At 51.7% G+C, this 20,439-nt stretch overlaps 1 protein-coding gene across 1 annotated transcript; it reads right to left on the reverse strand.

Annotated features, from left to right (window-relative positions):
* Nucleotides 1–18,910: 18,910 nt before the first annotated feature.
* Nucleotides 18,911–19,333, reverse strand: COL26b_013314 (uncharacterized protein; the record flags this gene model as incomplete). Its single annotated transcript, XM_053185933.1, has 1 exon — nucleotides 18,911–19,333. One exon carries the CDS (start codon nucleotides 19,331–19,333, stop codon nucleotides 18,911–18,913), a length of 423 nt encoding a protein of 140 aa, XP_053030116.1.
* Nucleotides 19,334–20,439: the final 1,106 nt, after the last annotated feature.

Genomic DNA, 20,439 nt, shown 5'->3' on the forward strand with positions numbered 1-20,439 from the left:
GCAGACCTAGCGGACCATTCAACAGTTCCCAAGCTCTGTTTGCACCCGTTTTCCCCTGCTGAACGTATTCTGGCCTCGCTGTCTGTGCTGGGGTAGGCAGCCTTGTCTCAAACCCAAACTTTGGGGACACACGATAAACTCGGTCTCAAAATATATTCAGGTTCAACAGCACTTTGCATTTGGGCCTTTGAGGTTCATGTCAGTTCGATCGACGGGAGGGGAGGTGAAGGCGATTGAATTCAGGTTTCCAAATGGCCCAGCCAATCAGACAACACCAATCCCGCCACAAGATCACAAGGTGCGTAGATCAAGTGGAATCTGACGCTCACCAAGTTCAAACACCTGCAGAAGCACACACATTTACATCGGCGTTCTTTTAAATACCCTAATGTAGTCGTCAGACATCCTGCTCATCAAGATCAGACGTTCACAAGCTGGCCTAACCCAAAGTCAAGTATGTACCTTCTGCGGCTGACGCCGTTTTGACCTCGTAACATTCTGGCTGCTCCCGGAGCATGGCAGCTCGGATGGCGATCGAGGCTGAAGAAGGGACAATTGTGATTTGTTTGGAAGTTCAGACGCCGAGAGGACGTTTGACCGAAGCTGGAAATCCCGGCAGAAAGCTACTTTTGAGTAATCTTGACCGTAACTCTAGGAGCGAATAGGTAACAAACCAAGCGCGTAGCCAAGAGTCCCTGACGCCAGTTTGCCTTTCAGGTTTCTTCCGACGTTCTCAGCCCGAATAGAAGATGAGTAAGGGGCGACCGCCGCTGGTTCACTTCGCTAAATCCAAAAACCCAACGGCCATCCCCGAAGGCGACAACATATCGCAACACATGTACGTCAGACAACTTCCACCTTCCGCTTTTCATGAGAATGAAAGCTGGCCACGGTCTCTTGAATTCATGATCCCGGACGAGAATTCGCCCAACTACAAGTCCCAGGGTGGACACAAGACGATCATCTCAGAGGGCAGTGCTTTGTCTTTTAATACATCCCAAGGTTTCCTTGATTTCGCCCGTGGGAGGAAGCAGGCAATCGAAAAAATTGGCAGGATTGGCAAGTCAATGACAGGCCAATACATCATTTTCGCAACGATTCGTGGGGATCAGCGGGCTTTCAGGCCTCTATTGAACGTTTCTGAATTACGACGCTCTGCATTCTACAGATCAGACGAGAACTTTAAGACCAGTCGCAGAGACACAACAATCGCCAAGAGGATCTCTGTGGTGATTTTAACCAACATCGGCGATATCATCATACTTCAAGGTCCGGAAGAGTGAAGGTGAGTGAACGATAAGAGCCATGTGCAACAGTGCCTTCAATAAGCACTCGGAGTTTCCTCCTGCAGTATAAACGAAAGGGCGTCCAGATTGAAGCTGCGATAAACATGAATAGAGAAGCAAATTACCGTGGGGATGACGGAGCAGACTGATGTGGGTTTTGGGAAACTTACCAGGGGTTATTTTGGAGCTTATGTCCATCCGCCCGTCATAGTTATCACCACCATGATAGCAGGCTTCTGATTCAGGGCTTTACGACTTTGACTTCAAATTTCGGGTGCTGAAAGTATCAGACTTGCCAAAACATACTATGTTTTGACTTATTTCACTTTTCGCTTCTCGTCCTGGCAGTTTTGAAATCAAGGATGTGGGAAACAATACGAGAAAAACAGACAGTCGCCTCTATCACTTGTGCAAACCTGGCTCGTCTACAACAGTGCTAGTATAGTAATAACTCCCCTCTCCATAATAGCGGCATTGCTCGTTAACTCAATAAAGCTTCATCTTGAACGAGAGGTAACACAAACAAACAAACAAGCAAACAAACGAACGAACAAACAAAGAAGCAAAGAAGCAAAGCATGGTTGATCAGCAGCTCTTGGCAGGAAGCCCCTTGTGAACATTGATGGGATTGATGGACAAGACGATCGTTGAATAGTGGTGACGCTTAAATGGCAGCGGAAGTTACTTTAGTCGTCGTCGCTCTCAATAATGCCGACAAGAAAGAAACGGCTGATGATCAAATGGTACTCGCAGCGGAGTGAGTGAACAGAAGAAAACATGGTCTCCCAGTGCCCAGATAGAGTGACCGAGCAGTGCTTACTGAACGTGATCATCCGTTGGAGCTCACAATGCTTGCTGAAGACGTGGATAAGGTTGTACTGGAAGCACAGCTGTTTTCCGCTGACGAAGGTCCCATCCGGCGCGATATATCTCCGGAGAAGTATCTATATGTAAACTTTATGAAGACCACGTGCATCAGGGGGCGAACGACATTTCAGAGGCTTTCGGGGAAGCGAAGTGTTCAAGCCCGCTCCGCCAGGGAACCATGCTGGTGATCACTCAAGCCACCTTGCCGGCGCGAATCAAAGGGTCCATGGCGACACTCATCGGGAAGCCTGCTGAAGAAAAACATGGCGTAGACAGCTCGACACATCTCTGCAAGGGACATACCGCGACGCCGCAAAAATGCTTCAGCAGGAGGAAGAGACGCGGAGACGCACTCAAGGCATTCCGGTCAGTGGGACAGAATGAAAACAAAACTTTTGGGAGAGAGCAAGTGTGCCGCTCCCACGCTGTGGCGACAGATACGCATGTCCAGTAGTGACTTGCTGGACTAAAGGTGTCTTCTCTGAACAATTGGCACGAGCTTAAGGTCTTGGATAATGCATGATTGTGCTTCTGGGGGTTAAGTAGTTATTTGCTGGACTTGATTGGTATTTGAGCACATGGAATAGCGACAAAAGGCTTGGTGAGCTTGTCTAGGGTTGATGGATTAGCGGGCTTTTACCTGTTGTTCTTAAGATGGCTAAACACTTCTTTACACTGTTCCTAACCCTCTCCGTTGTATAGCTGGTCACTTACCTGGCTGCGACAGGGTCAGTCTAGCAACGTATTGTCTCGTTAATAAACTTATGAGAAAAAGTTAGAAAAAGGTGCTCTCAGTTGAAGATATTGTTACGCAATGCTACTGAGTAAAAGTAGAGCTCAATATCTGTATTCATGGAGATACGTTGGTGCTATTGCAGAATGTCCCGTGCAAGGTGTCCAAGGTCGATAGACGGGGATGGTGGGGTTGGGCCAGCGACTGTCTGCTGAGGCGGTCGCACAGGGGTCCATGTATAGGGAAAGACAATTGGAATTGCATGAGCAACATCCCAAATGGCATTCGACCGTCATGTGCGTTGGGATGGTAGCACTACTGCCTGGTGTCATCTCAATGCGCTGCATGTTGGTGATTCGTTGCAGTCCGCACAACTCCAGCATGCCGTGGGACCATCAATGGCCAGCCAGCCCAATCTCTGAATTCAGGTCGAAGACTGCATGTACGCCTTGCTTTTATCCCCAACCTCACCTCAGCCGTCTTCTGAGTCATGGTCTAAAAAGCATTAGAGATGGCCGTCCAATGCATACCCTAACACCCAGCGCAGTCTCGCTACGATTCACGCACCGCCGATGCGCGCACGCACAGGCATGTTGCATCATCGTCCAAATCCTCGTCATCTATGATCCCAATGGGAGCGAGGCGGTCGCCAACAAGCCATCATCCGTGTCCGAGTCGCTGATACTGACAAAGTCGTCTGTGGGAATGGACCAGTTGGGTGGGCGGCAGTCGGCGGTGGCGTTCACGGTTTCGAGCGACTACAAGAAACCACATCCGTACTCCCGCAGATACTGCGGAGAGGTGTTGAACAAAGGCAGTCGCAAGAAGAAATCGAGCGACGCATCCTCCCCGGCATACGCGGCGATTCTTGGCTGTGTGTATTCGGTCTCTGAGAGCGGGTTATTAAGACGTCGAGACGAGAGAAGCAATAGCGAGAAGTCTCAAAGTGGTAGGGAAGGCGGTGCGGGAAAAAATACCAGCAGGCAAGGAGGCCTCAGATGGTAGTTGTGCCCCATTCGGGCTTGCCTTGCATCTCCAAATTCCCTGCTTCGTTCGTGGCAAAATCACAGCGACTGTCTCACAGTCGTCGGAGTGCAAGGGCTCGATCGACGGACGGCGACTTGTAACTGTTGAACTTGGCGGAACGCTGAGTTTTCCCGGAGCTGTGTAAAATCGGTTGGATGCGGGAATGGGAAAGCAGGCGTGAAGGCATCAAGGTAGGTCCTCCGCTGTACGGGTACCCACGTCCCCCACCAAGGTGTCGTTCACCACCACATAAATTCCGACCGAACGGTGTGAGGTGGGGTCCCAGACACCCTGAGTTCCTCAATCTAAGGACACTGAATCGCCCCCTTGTCTTGTCGATCGGTCGTCAAAAGATGGGAAACTGAGTTCAGACCATCGTTTCTGGGATATATTGAATAGCAGGGAATTCGAACGGCAGTGGTATTGGTTTCTAGTCGCACTTGGACTGCGCAGGCGGGAGATGCAGAGCACACGTCGATGCAGCCGACCGGCAGAGATTTGTTTTGCCTTGGGGAACGTGGCGATTGACAGATCGTCACATCCACTGGATGGGCGGGTAAGGCGAAGCAACAACGGGAAAGGATAGGCCCTTCCATTTGACTCAGCCCAGAGCATGCGTGCAAAAAGAAGCATGCAGGGACCCCCTGTTATGCAACCACATGTGCGGCACTCACCTTACCCACCCCGCCCGGGTGGATGCGACGAGATCGCTCCACGAGTGTCGTCTTGTGACCAAACTCGGTGCGCAGCCGAAAAATGCCCGCGAATCTAAGAGAAAGACCACTCAATCCGTGGGGCACTATACACCTTCGCGTAGAGGTTGTCGGTGCAACAGAAAATGCACAGGGTGGTGCATCAGAGTGCAGCCTCGATAACGTGCAAAACTTTACGCGTCTTGCCTCCGTGGATGACAGCATGCGCTGACCCACCTTGACGGGCTGGCCACCCTCGAGTCCGTAAATTAAAGAAGCTAAGAGTGGGTGGGAGGAGACGAGGATGAGTGCACTCGCTGAATGTTGCCGAAGAGTAGCGAGGTAGGAACTGAGACGTGCGCAAGTCGAATCTACGGATCGTCGAGTACGAGATACTTTCGCTGCCAGTCTGAGCAGGTTGTCGCTGCCATAGTGGGGTCACTGCCATTGGCAGGCAGCACAAGGTGGAGTCGCTGCCATCAGTAACCTGGAAGGTAGCAGGCAAGCGGGGTCGCTGCCATCAGCATGGAAGGTGGCAGGCAAGCGGGGTTGCTGCCATCGGCGAGTATCGCTACGATTTACAGTGGCAGGCACCTTCGTGGGCAGGTGGGGTCGCTACCATTACTTATTCGCAGGCAGGTGCACCTGGACAATGGAGCCGTTGCCACAGGGTGTCCTTGCTAGCCTTGTGCTTCCAGTCCTCTCCGACAACGTCAGCTCACACACCTCTTCAAGTCATACAAGACGCATCACAAAGTAACCCTTCCTCCGTCGCTGGACGAGAGAAGTTAGCGGCGATGAGATCAGCCAGCAGTAAAGACTTAAAGTGTGTGCGCCAGCTAATCGTGGTCGTTTCCGGGCTGGCTTTCGCTCCATGCGATGATCTTGGAAAGACAGAACCCGAGAATGAGTGTGCTTTGAGGAGACGCACGCAATGTTTCCCTGTAAGATTGGAACCCTCTGACCAAACCTGGGGTTGATGAAGATCTGGCCTTTCAGTAGTTCACCAAGTCCGAGGTCATCACGATGTCAAATACTAGCCACACACAGGTACGCGGTCCCACGAGGAGACCCACAAGTACAAGTGAATCAGGACGCAAAGCCCTTGGTCAGAGTTGTCCCGCAAAGATCAGCATCCGCACGTGCACATAATATGGTGCATGATGCGGATGAACTTGGTGGCTCGGCTTGAACGCAGCGTCGGAACTTTCAGCACCATCCTGCAGGTGCTGATTCAAGACCTCGCCAACCGCAACAGCTTGCTCCTCGCCCATCTCTTTCATCAAATTCGTGACCCCGCAGCCTATCACCGGCCATCCAGAAAATGTCCTATTGGATTGTTCGGTTGACCGACCCAAGGCAGCACAACTATCCACGACCACAACTCCTGTAGCAACATTCGGATTGTCGCGAGCAGGCCTCCCAGCATTGTATTCAAAGGTGGCATTAGTTGAATGGGGCAAAGGAAAAGTAAAGCAGTAGATGCGAAGCAGGATCAAACAAGCAAATAACGAAACGGACAAAACAGCGACAAACAGAATGTTCGTGAACCGGTGATGCTGTTTTACCCCTGAAGTTCCTGCGGCACTGAACAACCATGCAGGTGGCTAGTTCAATGTTTTTCAGTGCTAAATCTCTCTCGATCACGTTGGGACTTGTGACTCCTCAATTTTCCTTCACTTGCCTCAACGCGTGATGCCAAATATGAAGCACCCACCTGACCACGCCCATTTGCTGGCCCGGTTTTCTGAATATCTCTCCCCCTGCAGGTTTTAGAGATGATGCGCAACCATTGTTCTACCTTCCTGCCTTTTTTTTTTCGCGCTGAAGACAAAGCCAACGATGAACCGTGGCGAAACTTCAGGGCAAGATATGCGTCATTGAAACCGCCAAGAGGAGCAGATGGTGATCTCTTCATGGAGGCAGGCTGTAGACCTATGTCATGTGGCCGTCACATTAGCGGGCTGCAAGCTGATGAAGTTGGACGAGAGGTGGACTCATGGAGCCAAACCTGCTCGAGCAGGATGACCAAGGAGCATTTGCTGCTAGCCCATGGGTACAAAACTGGAAAGCGTCTTGGAGATCTGCGACGAGCTTGACCACGGGAGCTGTTGGCGAAAGGAGAGACATGGAGGTTTAGCAGCACATAGGAGATTTGTCTTCTCCTCAGCGGCTTTTCGCTGGATGTGATGAGACGCTGTGGCGGGACCTGCGCGGTAGGATTCCGTTAGGGGAGCCAAGAAGTGGGCATCGATTCGACGTTGGGGTATGATGCCCAGATCGCCCTTCGCCAGCCCTGGCGATGCTCATGGGAAGCATAAAGTTCCAGAACTCGGCCCGCGAGAATGCATACGATGGTCATCCTCACGCGGAGATCCCAGTGATTCAGACCAGGTCCTGTCTGATGTTGGCTCCGCTTCCGGCCCCGCTCTCGCTGAACCATGCGAGAATCTGCTTGGAAACCGTAAGTCTGCCTTGAGCTCTCTCTTGCAGTTGCCCGCCGTCAATTTGGCCATTTCTTGCCCGCTCTTATTGGTTGCTTGTCTTTACCGAACGGACAGGTGGGGTTTCTGTCACAAGTCCGTTGGCTGTTTCTGGGACAGCTTTATCTGCCTGACATCGCAGCAAGCCATACGACACAGCATGCGAATCGTTCCACCTTGATAGATGCGGGGGGTGAGCTGGTGCGGCCGCTTCTTGGGACTGGTAATGAAACCTCCAGATTGAGACTGATTCAAGGGAATGCAATCAGACTGAGGCTGGCTAGGAAACCGTCGTAAAAGACGGTGGCCAGGCTTGCATTGTCGAAGTACACATCGCGACGGCAAGGGTTGGCGGCTCGACTTCGTTCGGGAACTCGACTGAGCTACGCTCCCCCGGTTAGCCTTGGTTGGCTAAGGCTTGAAGTTTGCCGCATCCGTGGCAGACGCATGGTTCTGGGATCGCAAAGTCTGGGTGGACCGACAATGAAGATAGTGGTGCGCTGTTGGTAAGCTTGGGTTTTGTCCTTCCCTGCCCGAATCTGAATTTCGGAAAACATGTGCCAGACGTATAGACCCGGCGACGTTGATCATGTGCATAGCTATCCTGGCTTCCGCGGTGAAGGTGCTGGTTGGGTGCAGCATGCCTGACTATGCATGGCCGGCCCGAAGGTTGGAGGAATGACGATGTGGGGAGTCTTCTTGAAGTCGTCCGCGGCGACATGAGTCACGTCGCGGGGGACAGCAATTGTGGATGAGCAGGCCCGCCTGGGCGACCGAGCAGTAGGGAGTTGGATGACAAATTGAAACTTGGGAAGACATCGTTGTCGGCAGGTCAGATTAGAACCTCTTGCACGAATGGTTCACCAGGCGAGGGCGGGGTTGACTCTGCAAGACATCATGCTGGTGGCAGTCAGGCAGATTGAGCAGATGTGGAGGGATGGATGATAGCCAAGGCGACGAGAGAGCATGTTGGACTGCAAGCAAAAAAACTGGCGTCGAGGGACTAAGAGGCCTAGGGCCTAGAGGGACCGAAGACGGGAAAGGAGGGCGGCGGGGAGGAAAACGCGACAACGCTGACACGTGCGAGGAACTAATTGAGCGTGAGAGAGGCATCGAGGCGACATTCGGGCCCGACTCGCCCCGCTGTTGCGAACGAGGTCTCCCGAAGGGGTCTGTGCCTTTGGAAGCGGACGCGGAGACATTGGCTGTTGATTGGCAAGCCACCAAGATGTGCCCTGCAAGATGGAATGCCGGCCCGAAGAAGTCGCCTGCATGTAAGTCATCTGTCTGCGACGCGGTGATCTAAGGAGAGAAGAATTGGTGAGCCTGCAGCTCAAGAAAAGTCAGCTTGGGACAGCGCCGCCAGGGCCTTGGACTGCCTACCTCAGAGATGAGGGTTGACGAACGTGCGCTAAGGGGTTGGAATCGGGGCGGCCAGCAAGTCGGAATGGTGATGCGAGTAGCGGACGAAGTGGCGGAACAGAGTGACGAGATGCAGGCGTCAATCACCAAGCCCTTGGGGCTGTGAGGAGGGTTCTGGCAGTGCGTATGATTGAGATGGGTCGAGCGCAAGGTTGACGATGGTGGTTTGATGATGGGATTGAAGAAACGAGCGCATAGATTGTCAAATGGAAGGTTGGTCTGAAGTGGTGACCCTTTCCAGTTTGGATGGCGGGACTGGAAGGAAAAAAGTTGCACCAATTATTTGTGGAAGGAAGGCACCTCTTGCGTGTTCGAAGGAGCTGCATCAAGGACCCTGATGACCCGATGCGACACTGGACCCGTGACCTGCAATGCCCCCACCCACCCTGCTGAGTGTGCTCGTTCACCCTGCTGCCCACCCATCCCGCGCGACCAGTGCCGGAGCCACCCGGTGAATTGAAGTCGTCAACCAGGCTGTCTAGGTCATTCGCAGCTCATCGCAGCCGACAAGCCGTTCTGGCGGCATCGACTGTCAATGGCAGCCATTGCTGGTCTCACACTGACGACACGTGTTGAGGGCCTTGTATCGTCTTGCGTCACCAAATTTGATTTCCTTTCCTGGCAGCTGGCGCGCAGGGTGCGGTTTGGCAAGCTATGCGGGCCCTTGCGGTCGCCTTGAAAGGGCATTTGAAATAGATCAAAACCGACGCGTCTCTGACGCGACTCGTTCTTGTGGGGCTTGCGACCATGCGTGCAGTCGCGCCGTAGTGTCCTCGTGCAATGTGCAAACTACGTACAGTGTGCGATCTACAGCACTTTGCTTGGTGCCGCCTCTCCAGCACGGCGCAGCGATCAATTCACAGGGTTGTCCCCTCACACAGTACGCGACAGTGGGGCTGCCCCTCCGACTGAGATAGGTACATGCTCGCGGTACATAGGTACTAAGCGGTACCTGTTCAGCTGTGGCTTCCTGAGCGTGAACCGATTATGTAATCAGCACGTACCACGGGGCTCCCAATAGGCTCACGGGTACCCGTGCCTGTAAAATTTCACGGGTACCCGTGGAAATGACTAAGCGAGTTTGCTGTGGAGCTCTTGAGCCAATGAGAGGCATTCGGGGTTCAAACATTATTTAAGGCGGAACCATTTTGTGTATTATTCAGAATTGCTAGGTCATAAAGTAAGAATTGGACGACTACGTTGTCATTCAATTTACGATTTAACTACGATGCACTCTGCAGGCTGACTCCCAGAGTACAGTGCCTCCTGTTCGGCATTGTCTCTCTCAACTCGTTTCCAGATGTCGCCCATACCTCTCTTGCTGTTCCGAAAGGGGTTGTCTCCCTCTTCTGCGACGACAAGCTCATCAACCCGTTCTTGTTCGGCTCTGTCCCAGTCCAGATAAGCCATCATCTCCTCCTTAAGCCAATCTCTTGACCCCTTTGAGGTGGTGCAGCGTCTATTCATCTGCTTGTAGTCAATACACCACTCATAACACTTCTTTCCATAACGCAGTGGAAGTCCCATTGCCCTCCGATATTCCTGGTTTGTTTTAACACTTCCACGAGGCTGAGCAGCATACCAGGCGCTTCTCGCTGCACAATACCGTCCATATATTGCCTGAGGTGAATCATATCTTGGCAGCGAGGGTGATCGCGAATGCCGAGACGACGGTAGCATCTCAGGTGGTGACATGCTAGCTTCTTCTGCTCCATCTGTAGTCGGTTGAACTGAGGCTGACATGGTCTGTACGGCGTTCGATAGAAGCCTCTCTGCGGCTTTGGGTGTAGTGGTATAAATCGCACTCGATATTGAGCTTGGACCTGGAGTAGGAGTTGGCTCAGGCAACAAATGCGAGTATCGCAGAGGGCACGCCTTTGAAGTCATAGTGTGACCAACCACATGACACCTACTGCATCTGCTTGGGGCCCGTGACGCAACTTCAACGATTTCAAACCCACTTGGTTCTCGCCTAGTGCTGGATTTCGGAATACTGGAGTTGTCCAATTGCAATCTGGGCTCGATGCGTTGGCGAGGCTCCAGCAATAGCTGCGGCGCTCCGTCGCGCCTCAAATGCCAATGTGCATGGAAGTGCTCAAGTAGCAGAACAAGATTCTGTTCTTGTAAAGCCTTCAATTTGTGTAAGCACGGCAGACCGTACACTTTAGAGAAGGCCCCCGTACAGATCGTGGGATGGTTTGCGTCGTTCTTCGTGAGCAGCTTCCGTTGCTCTTCCACTTTGCGGAGGGCTTCGTGCGATACCCAGCCAAGCACTGCGCCGTATATTGACCCCGAAAGCTCAACCGGTATCCGTATTTGCTGTTTGACTTGATTTGATCTCAGATCCGACAGCTGGTTCAGTAACGCGTGCTTCATCGCTCGCCAAGCTTCAAAAAGGTCTAACGTGGATCTTTTCAAGTGCGATTTGAGCAGGGCATGGATGCCCTCGACTCGTGAAGTAGCCACATTGCCAAAATGGGTGTGCTGATCAACCCAGGCCTTCACCAGCTTCTCCTTGTATGGGTTAAGCCAGAAGGATGTAACATAGCCGACTTCTTCGAGATAGTCCGTGAGATAAAGTTTCTCAAACTGAGACACACGCTCCTCAAAAATCACCTCAGATGGCGAGCCGATAATTGAATGCCAGGACTTGTAGAACTCTTCCCGCTTATGAGCTGATGACTTAGCCGCTGCAGAGGCACTGACTGTTCTCGCCTTGGCAAGGTCAAAAGCTGAAGAGCAATGTTGAAGCACAGCCTTGTTTGCATGCCACAGGCAAAGCAAAGATGCTGAAGAGGGAAAGATAGCTGCAACAGCGTTGATGCATGCTAAGCAACGATCTGTGAGGACAACCGCAGGCAGCCTGGCGTTGCACTGATCATATAAGGACCTGACCCGCTCTAAAGCCCACGTATAATCGTCCTCTGCCTCGCCACTGAGGAATGCAAACGCAATGCAGAAGGACCGCTGACAAGCATCAACGCCGACGATGTCTAGGAGCGGCATGCCATACTTGTTCGTCTTGTAGGTGCAGTCCAGCAACATGATGTCTGGGTAGGCTTGAAGAAGGGCCAAGGAATCTGGATGGGCGAACAAGACGGCTGTGACTCGGCCATCTGGTGCAAACTGCATTCGGCTCCAGAACCCTTCTTCATCAAGTTGATTAGCAAGTGCATGGATCGAGGTCTGCCCTTCACGAACATCTCGTTTAGCGGCCGCAATATGATTGTAGATATCTTGTTGGGTTGCGATGGAGTTCGTTGTTTGGCGTATGTATGTTCTGATGTCCCTGGGTGCTACGCCAGCATTTGAGAGGCCTGCTATTTTCCCGAAGTCCTCCTCAGACAGCTTGCGATGCGTTGGGTGAGCAGATGCATGCTGGCTTGGAAAATGATTGTGAGAAGAAAAGCGCTTGTCGGGCCGGTGTTTCAAGCTCCACGTGCTCTTATCCAAGGACTCTTTCGCTAGCACTGAAAATTGACATCCGGTTCCCCTACTCGTGGTTCGTCTTTGGCGCGCTATTGATGTACTTGGAGGATGACACGACCGGTCGCACGAATATGTAATCGTCCGCCGTCCACTTTTCTCTCTGGTTGATCTCCCAGTTGTAAATGCGTATCCCCTTGTCGCCGCCCAGTTGTTGATTGACAGTATGAGGTCGTCTCGCGTTTCATAAACGCTTTCAGGAGGGAGACAATCGTCTGAGAATGCGAGAGCTGAATTTCGAGTGGCTGTGGCCATTCTTTTTGGAAACTTATGACTGACGTGCTGTGTGCAAAGAGACGCGTGAACTGTGTTAGACGCGAGACGCGTGCGTTCGTTGAGGTGGATAGCTTGCTTAGTCATTTCCACGGGTACCCGTGAAATTTTACAGGCACGGGTACCCGTGAGCCTATTGGGAGCCGTACCACGGGCCCGACCGCCTGCGCCTCCCCTCAGAGCACCGACTTGGCTCTTTCACTTAGCTTCCAATCTGGGAAGTACCCGAACAGCCGGGTCAACGTCAACAACCTCCGCACTTGGCCGTCCTCTCCCAGTGACTTTGACCTTGTCAGACCTGGCCACGATCGTCACGTTCGATAGCAGACCTCCGGGTACCTTTCGTTGTCATCACCCTCCCGCAGCCTGCCCAGCAAGCCGTCGCGATGCTCTCTGGTATCGACCATCAACACACCCCCTGGACACCGCTGGCCAGGAGCGACGTTCGGCTGGATTGGAGGGACTTTGCCGTTGGTTATGGCGTCTTCAGGCCAGACGACGGCACTTCTCGTTCAAGAGAGACGGGTGGCCCGAAGACAAGAAACATCAAGGGTGGAGTGATATCTGCTGCTCGATTTGGTCTTATATTGTCTTTTTATTTTTGCCCCTCCCCCGGTTTTTGTTCCTTCCCTAACTGCACTGTTCAATCCCGAAGTAATGACTTTGGTGGAGTGCCCGGTGCCCCTTCGTGTGCTCCAACCTCTCACCGTCACGGTGCTGAACGTCCCAGTGGCCCGCGAGCAGGCAGTGCCCTTCCCGTTGATCCTGGTTGAGCCAACATGTACCCTTATGTTGCCCCCATTCGCCCGTAGTCATTTCATCACATCATTAACCAAGCCATATTTCACATCGTCTTGGATCAGTCTGGATGGGATTCCCAAAGGATTTTCTGTCCTTTCATACGGTGACGAGCTGTCGCCATCCCCTACACCCAATACCAAGTCAGAAAGGTTCTTTTGCCGTGCACATCGATAATGATCTAAGGCAGATCGTCTTCTCTTCCATTTCGTCCAGATGCTGGCGACGTTAACGCCTACGACGGGCTCGCGTCATGCCAGGGTTTCTCCGCTGTGCATCTGACGATACATCGCCTTTTCTTCCGGCTGCAGCGATGCTTCTCTCTCATTTTCTCAAAGACGACTTCTGCCTTAACGAGAAGCCAAGCCCACCAGCGTGGCCATTTTTGTATGTGTGGCTCACTCGATTTGCGTTGGGCCGTCTCAGATCGAGATCGAACATTGAGCTAAAGTCGCTGCGCTAGTGGTCGTGGAATAGGTGGCAATGACGGCGGACACCAGGAGAATGTATGTCGATAGGTGTTGGCTCGTTAAGGTCGGGATTAAGTACCGTTCCGTCAGAAAATAGACCGTGATCCAGTAGAAGAAGTCCGTCGAGATCGTCCATAATCATGTTCACTCATAAGTCACGTAACGCATCACCGCCGTCCCAGAATAATAGCTTTCCAGGATGCAAAGGAGACATCAGAGCGATGACCATCTCACGCACCCCGGTACCCGTTTATTCAAACGGGTCACCGGGCGGCGGACGATCTGTGCATAATACCCAGACTGTACCCTTCACTTCCAGCGACGTCTGCATTCGTTTGCCCCCTTACTGTTACGACCGCTACAGTTGGTCACTGTAGGCTCGTAACTATATAGTGCAGAACAGGGGACAATGACAACGGATTTGTCATTATCGAAGCTTTTGCTTTGTGCCACAGTTGGTTGCCCTGACCCGCTCGTAACACCACCACGGGAGATGCTGTGCAGGACTTGTATATAGTATGACCCTGAACCTGGCTCATGGTCAGACTTCCATAGCTCTTCAGCAATCAACTTAGTATTCATCCTCAGGATACTCTCAGCTTACCTTCACTGCGAATACTTATTGAGTCTAAGGCTGATCACCTTAGCCTCTGAAGACTTGATCTACTACAAGCTTACGACCTACAACCCAGACCACGACCCCAGTGTACTGTTACTACGTGTCAATCCCCAGCTTCTGTTAGCAGACCCTACTGTCGGATAGCTGACCGTAACAGCTACGTCGTGGTCAACCTATAAAACAACAACGAAAAGCATAATCATTGTACTCAAATAAACCAACCTAAATATAGCAGCCGAGAGTAGTGTTTACTACAACTTACTATCTCCGTCCGCAGTATGCTATATAGTCAGCTTCTTGCGGTGTGCCTGTAAACTCGTCCCGCAACTAGCAGCATTGCTTCGTACTTGCTACAGGGAGCTTTTAGACACAGGCACTATCAGCCGCCCGGCTTCGACACCACTGGATCCCTCAGTCTAAACTATGCAGACTTTTGTACTTTGACTTCAATATTTCTAAGGCTGTCTATAGTGGCACGAAGGCCTCCACCAGTGCAGCTCTTCCACCGCGCTATCCGAAACTTTAGGTCTCCGTCTTCCCTCAACACCAACAATCGCCCTAACATTCAACCCCTAACCACCACATAGGTACAGTTATAGCTTATGTTCATGAAATAAAGTACTGCGCGTTTGTCTACGATAACTACTATCTGGCCTTAAACTAGCATATGTTCCCGTCTCCGCCAGGGTCTTTCCGTTCTAACTCTCGATAATCCTGCTGAAATAGGCTCAAATGCCCAGCAAACCCAGAACAAGATACTCAGAAATACACCGAGGGAGACGCCTAGGCAAGTCCTCCCCATTTAGCGTTTCGTAGCCTGTCTACCTCAGCCTGCTGATGAGGCTGGAGAGTAGGGGCCGGGGAACATTAGCTAACAGATAATCAAGCCTTGCCTGTTGTTGGCGGTGTAGGTAGAATAGTACGTGCGCCGAGGGGATGTGTTTTGTTGGGTTGATTAATCGCGTTATCGCCTTCTAGGGATTCCAGTGATTGTTATGAAGATCCAGAAAAATATTAGCCGCAAGACTTAACCGCTTCAAGATTAAACTTTTACTATCACGGTCAGAACAGTAGCGTACAAGGGAAGCAAGCGTGCCAATGTTCAAACCTTCCCTCCAGTCCTCTCCTCACGGTTCTTTATCTATCGCCTCAGCTCAGCATAAGCAAGCAAGAGAAATTCTGATAGGCATTATCCTATTAGGACTATCGATACGTACTTATTCAGGGGCTGCTGCTGAAGCCATCAAATCTCTCGACTTCGTCTATCCCAAAGCTCTAAATATAGCCCACCTTCGTCTTTCGTAGCAGCATCACAGCCGGCTATAGATCTATAGCTTCCCCCGGGCCTCTCAGCTGAGCGCTCTCTGCCCTATTCTAAGACGCCCCCCATCCGCCGGCCCCCTGTATACGCCGATAACAATCGCGGTAGTCTCACGCGTCTCAAGGACCGGGAGCTTTCATCAAGCTAGCAACGGGAGGCTGAATATCATACAGAGGCATTCGTCTCGCAGCAGAGAGGTTTTCTGATACGTAAGGTACAATCGACAGTGTTAACATGAGCGAGGTTTAATCATCCCACCGCCAAGAATACAGTATATGGGCCGTTTAGATCCATCGCGCCGGCTCCTCTACCTGTAGTATTGGCTAAAAAGGCTGGAACGAACGGAGGAGCTGACCGAAAGGTCGGCTCTGTAAGCAGCCTAGCTCATGCTTAAGCCATCGCATCGTTGGGAACTGATTTAACCACGCAAAATACATCCTCAAGGTATAGTCTGAAATATTTCTATACGTATGCGAAGATCAGGCGCATCCTGTTGCTCTGAACGATTTTGTAACACGCAACAACCTCTAAGCCCGTGGCTGTTTGACTAGACTGACCATGTTAGCGAAAGGTCAGCCTAGCCTAGGTATAGGCTCAATCGAATGATGTATTCAGCAAGACTTCCCCAAGTTTAACCAGCTTCAAGCCTCTTGGTTAGACCTAGGACACGCAAGGACGCTAATCTAACTATAGGCTCTGCTACCTCAACTAGGAAATTAAGCAACGCACCTCCCGGCTAGCACAGCTCTACTGTCGGGCGAAAGTCGTATTGTACGTCATTCTACCGAGACCCAAACGGTTAGTCTATCGCTTTCTGCTGTTTATTACAAAGTCAGACTCGCGTTCAGAGGCAATACAGGACCCACGGGTTTCCGCAGCAAGGTCTTACGTACTCAGTCTTCCAGCTAGTAGAAAGATATGTATTCTTGTTCTCGTCCCTCTTTCTCTATACCGATGAGTGGAATAATGCCTGTCTTAAGCAACATCTGGTCTACAGCCTTGTAGGAAGTTGTTGCTATTGTTGCTGGTGTTGTTATTCTCACAGAGGCCATGACGCCCCTCTACCTTCAAGCACCACTTGCGAATCAATTACTTATTCAGCTGTCTGCTTCCTCATAGAGCAGCGGAGGGGGTAATGTCCGACCGAAGGGCTGGAGGCGCCACGACGGGAGGCAGGACTTTTCAGCAGCCCCTATTTACAGTATACTTGAGACAGTAATCGAGACCTATACCCCTATCAACAGAAGGCTTGCTGCTCTAGAATAGAAGAGCGGACATTTCATATCAAGATATATATTTATACGCCCTAATCCGGCAGAATACTATACCTAGGCCGTCAGCACGTCCTGTATATACACTTAGTCCCATGCCCCCTAGGGAAAGTGTGCCTTGGCTGCTTTTATTATACGTGTGTTGGGCCTTTGTATGTTGATGTTAATGCGTCGTTGAGGGGAGGTTCATGGAGCCGTGGCATGATGGCGCCTCACTCGTCTCATGAAAGCTAGGCATCGAACTGTAGAAGCGTGAATTGTGAGTTGAGATTGAAAATCCTCCCTTCACTAGTGAGGAATAGAGCCCCCTAGCCTGCCTGGGAGGTCTTATCAAGCCCCAGCCATGATAAGTCATTGTATAAGGTCATCTCTATGCCCTGCGCCATCTGCAGAGATGGGCAAACAGCTCGTCCCTATTCCGAGAATGGGTTCATCGGATCGTCGGAACCTAAATGGGGAGGGGTGTGGGGCCTTCGAGACCGGGGTGTGGAAGGCCTGTTCACGTACCCACAATTTCTGACCCAATTCTTCAGACCTGCTAAACCGGTCAGGCCGCTCAGCCGTCAGCTGTCACATATGTCCAGCGTGGTTTGCGACTAGTGTGCACCACTCGCCATCCATTCCTCTCTCCAAATTCCACCGGCGGTGCTGTGACTTGGCACTACCCGCAGGCCTGGTCCGGCTGGAGATGACCGAGACCCCGGCGTATCATAATCACCTTGCCTCGAACCATGCAGATGTGGGTCTAGACCTCAGCAATTGGATGGATTTGCGCTCATAGAATTGCTTTCAGCCGGGCTAGGTTAGAGGAATAGCGGGAACCAGGTGCAGAATATCTCCCTCCACGGCCGGGAGGAGATTTGAGGATACGTCGTCGGCAATTGCTCATCGTCGGCTACCTATATCGTTGATTTAGAGTTTGGGCTTCACGATTTCACCATCCACCCCAGGGGCCAGTGCGGCGGTGCCTGCAGGTCTAGCCTGATCAGGCACGACATGCATCCCTGGCCCCTCCCTACCCCTACCCACCCTAGACCTAAGCCAAACCCTAAAATATTATTGATCCTGTTGGGGTTTGGTGCCCAGGGAGGGGGGTGGGGGTGGGGGGGAGGGGAGGGACAGCGCAATGTGATGGGCGGGTCGTGCTTCTGTTGGCGTAGATGGGCCAAACGATGAGTGCTGAAGCCACGACGTGCTGCGAGGGAGTTGCGGCCGAGGGAGATGTCGACCCTAAAGTAGCTGCCGGGACAGAATCCCTCAGAGACTATTGTTTCGCGCCCATACATGTCGTTGATTTGCCTCTCATAATCTCGTGATCATCTGTGCGGCGCGAGCACATGCGTCTCCCGAACCATCAAAAGTGCATCTCCTGAGGACTGGGAATCGAAGACCTGTATCGCAGCCCCGAACCACTGCAACACCTGTATTTGACCGTGATGACCAAATTTGGGCACACGATCGCCAGGGGTTCTCTAATCTAGAACGAATGTAAGGTGCGGTCTTCTTCTGCAATCACTTAGCCGTCGGCTGTACGGGCCACAGTCTCTGTCCACTCGTCTTTAGTGGGTAAGCTGAAAGTATCCGAGGATGTTTACAAAGTTGATTGCTGAAGAGCTATAGAAGTCTGACCATGAATTCTTTTCTCAGGTTATACTATTGTCCTTAGCACAAACGGCCGCCGTACGCACGAGGGGCGGTTCCCGTCGGGATCAAAGACGGTAACCAGACAACGGACACTGTTCAGGACTTGTACATAGCATGACTTGAGCCAAAGCTCATGATCGGACTTCCATAACTCTTCTGCAATACATTTTATAAATATTCTACGAACAGTCTTAACCTAGCTTCACTTTGAATCAACTCGATAACTAATCGCCTTCGACTTTGAAGACCTACACTAAGATTTGTGCCTATCCATCGCTCGTGTCAATCCACTTTGCTATCTAACTTGACGACAGATCTCCCAAATCATCCAGTCATAGGCGCGTTCTTTTCCACAACCTCTGTTCGGTGCTTGTTTGATACAAGTCCTCTTGTCAAGGCTTCATTTCGTTTGCAGACACCTTACGAATGGGTGCTTCTTCCAGAAGAGGTTTCTCCAAATAGATAGTCTTAGCTTCAGGCGGACCGACGGAGGTTCGCGTAATGGCAGTAGTAAGTTTTTCAGAGAGCCCCCGTATTAATAGGGGCACTCGAACGTAAGCTGCTAATTGAAAGGTGCTTCGCATGAGTTAGCTCGAAGCACCGTGTCTGAGGGCCTGACCAAACATACTTCGGAAAATCAGAATCGAAGCCTGACTTCTTGCTAATGTCGCGCTTCGAAGGTTTGTGACTCTTCCAGGGCTCTTCACGCCAAGCCTTGTGGTTTGGAGGGAAACCAGCCAGCTGATATTGCACACCACCGGCGGCCGCCGAGCCGTACTTTCTTTTGTCGAAGTCCTTGTTCATGGTCGACTTGCCGAGATTCCTGCCTTTCAATTGTCTCCAGGAGACTATCTGTTCGTACTTGATGCCCCCCAAAGCCGCGAACTCGAGTTCCTCATCGAAGTCGCTGTATTTACCAAGGGTGCCAACAGTATCAATCATGTTTGGGGTAACATGAATCTTGTAAACGAAGGCCGAAGGCTTCCCGTAAACAAACGTTGCTGCCACGGATTCACTGGTACTGGTGGAGACGAATCCGTCTTCGTCCCGGCTCTGGATGTTATGAGTCCCTTTCATGTGATTGAAGAGGCTGGTGTCCGCATTTTGAAGTCCGAACCTGGTTTGGCCCTTCGGGAGAAACCCTCCAAGTCGTTTGATCTCTCCGGGTGATCTTGTATCGCCACGGTAGACATACGACACCGTAGTAGGCGCTCCGTGACATAGAAGATGCCACAAGTGGGCCCCTAAAAAGAATAGGAGGAGCGGGCGATGTCGGAACATCTTGGTTGAATATGTGAAGCCGAGAACAGGATGAGCGCGGGCCTATTGCAGGTGGAAGCGGGAGATCGAGAAGAGGGAAATCTGATGTTTTGGGAACCTATAACCACAGCCCTCGGAGGTGACACGGTAACCTGAGAATTTTGTACGAGGTACGATCAGCCCTTAGACCGCATTCTATTGAGTGGAGGGACTCCTTGACATCTGACCTATATTTAGGTGGAGTTTGATCCCACGGCTTAAGCTACTCTTGGTTAACATGAAATGAGCCCCAAAGCAGGAAAGTTAGGTCGACCCAGACGGCAAGATGGCCTTTACGGCATCGGCGTCGGCGAAGACGGCATAAGCATAGGTGAGGAGGGGCTTCTAGTGGCCCCTGTCTATTCGCTTACTTCCCATTGCTTCTAGGAGAATACCTGAGATACCGTCTGGAGAAGTCTGTAGAAAAGCTCATTGGGTTCCATAGTGGCTTGCATTTGAGTTGAGAACGCAGCTACCACCCGTGTTGCCTCCTGTTGATTGGGCTGAATAGGCTGGTGCTGCGCGTTGGCAACTTGGCCTAGCCCATCCACGGTTCTTAGTGACAACCACGGCCAGCTTATGTTCAAGATCCGAGTCTTTACGCTCTAGATTGGAGATGCAGCATGTATTAGATGCACTATCATGCTGTTATTAGCACCCCAAAGACCTCCATTCAGCACAGATTGCCGATGAGGAAGGCTTGCCGACCGGCCTGAACACAGCCCCGTGGAAGGCACGTGGCCGACGGC

Source organism: Colletotrichum chrysophilum, assembly GCF_026319265.1.
Source record: "Colletotrichum chrysophilum strain AFK26 chromosome Unknown scaffold_220, whole genome shotgun sequence".
Lineage (NCBI taxonomy): Eukaryota > Fungi > Ascomycota > Sordariomycetes > Glomerellales > Glomerellaceae > Colletotrichum > Colletotrichum chrysophilum.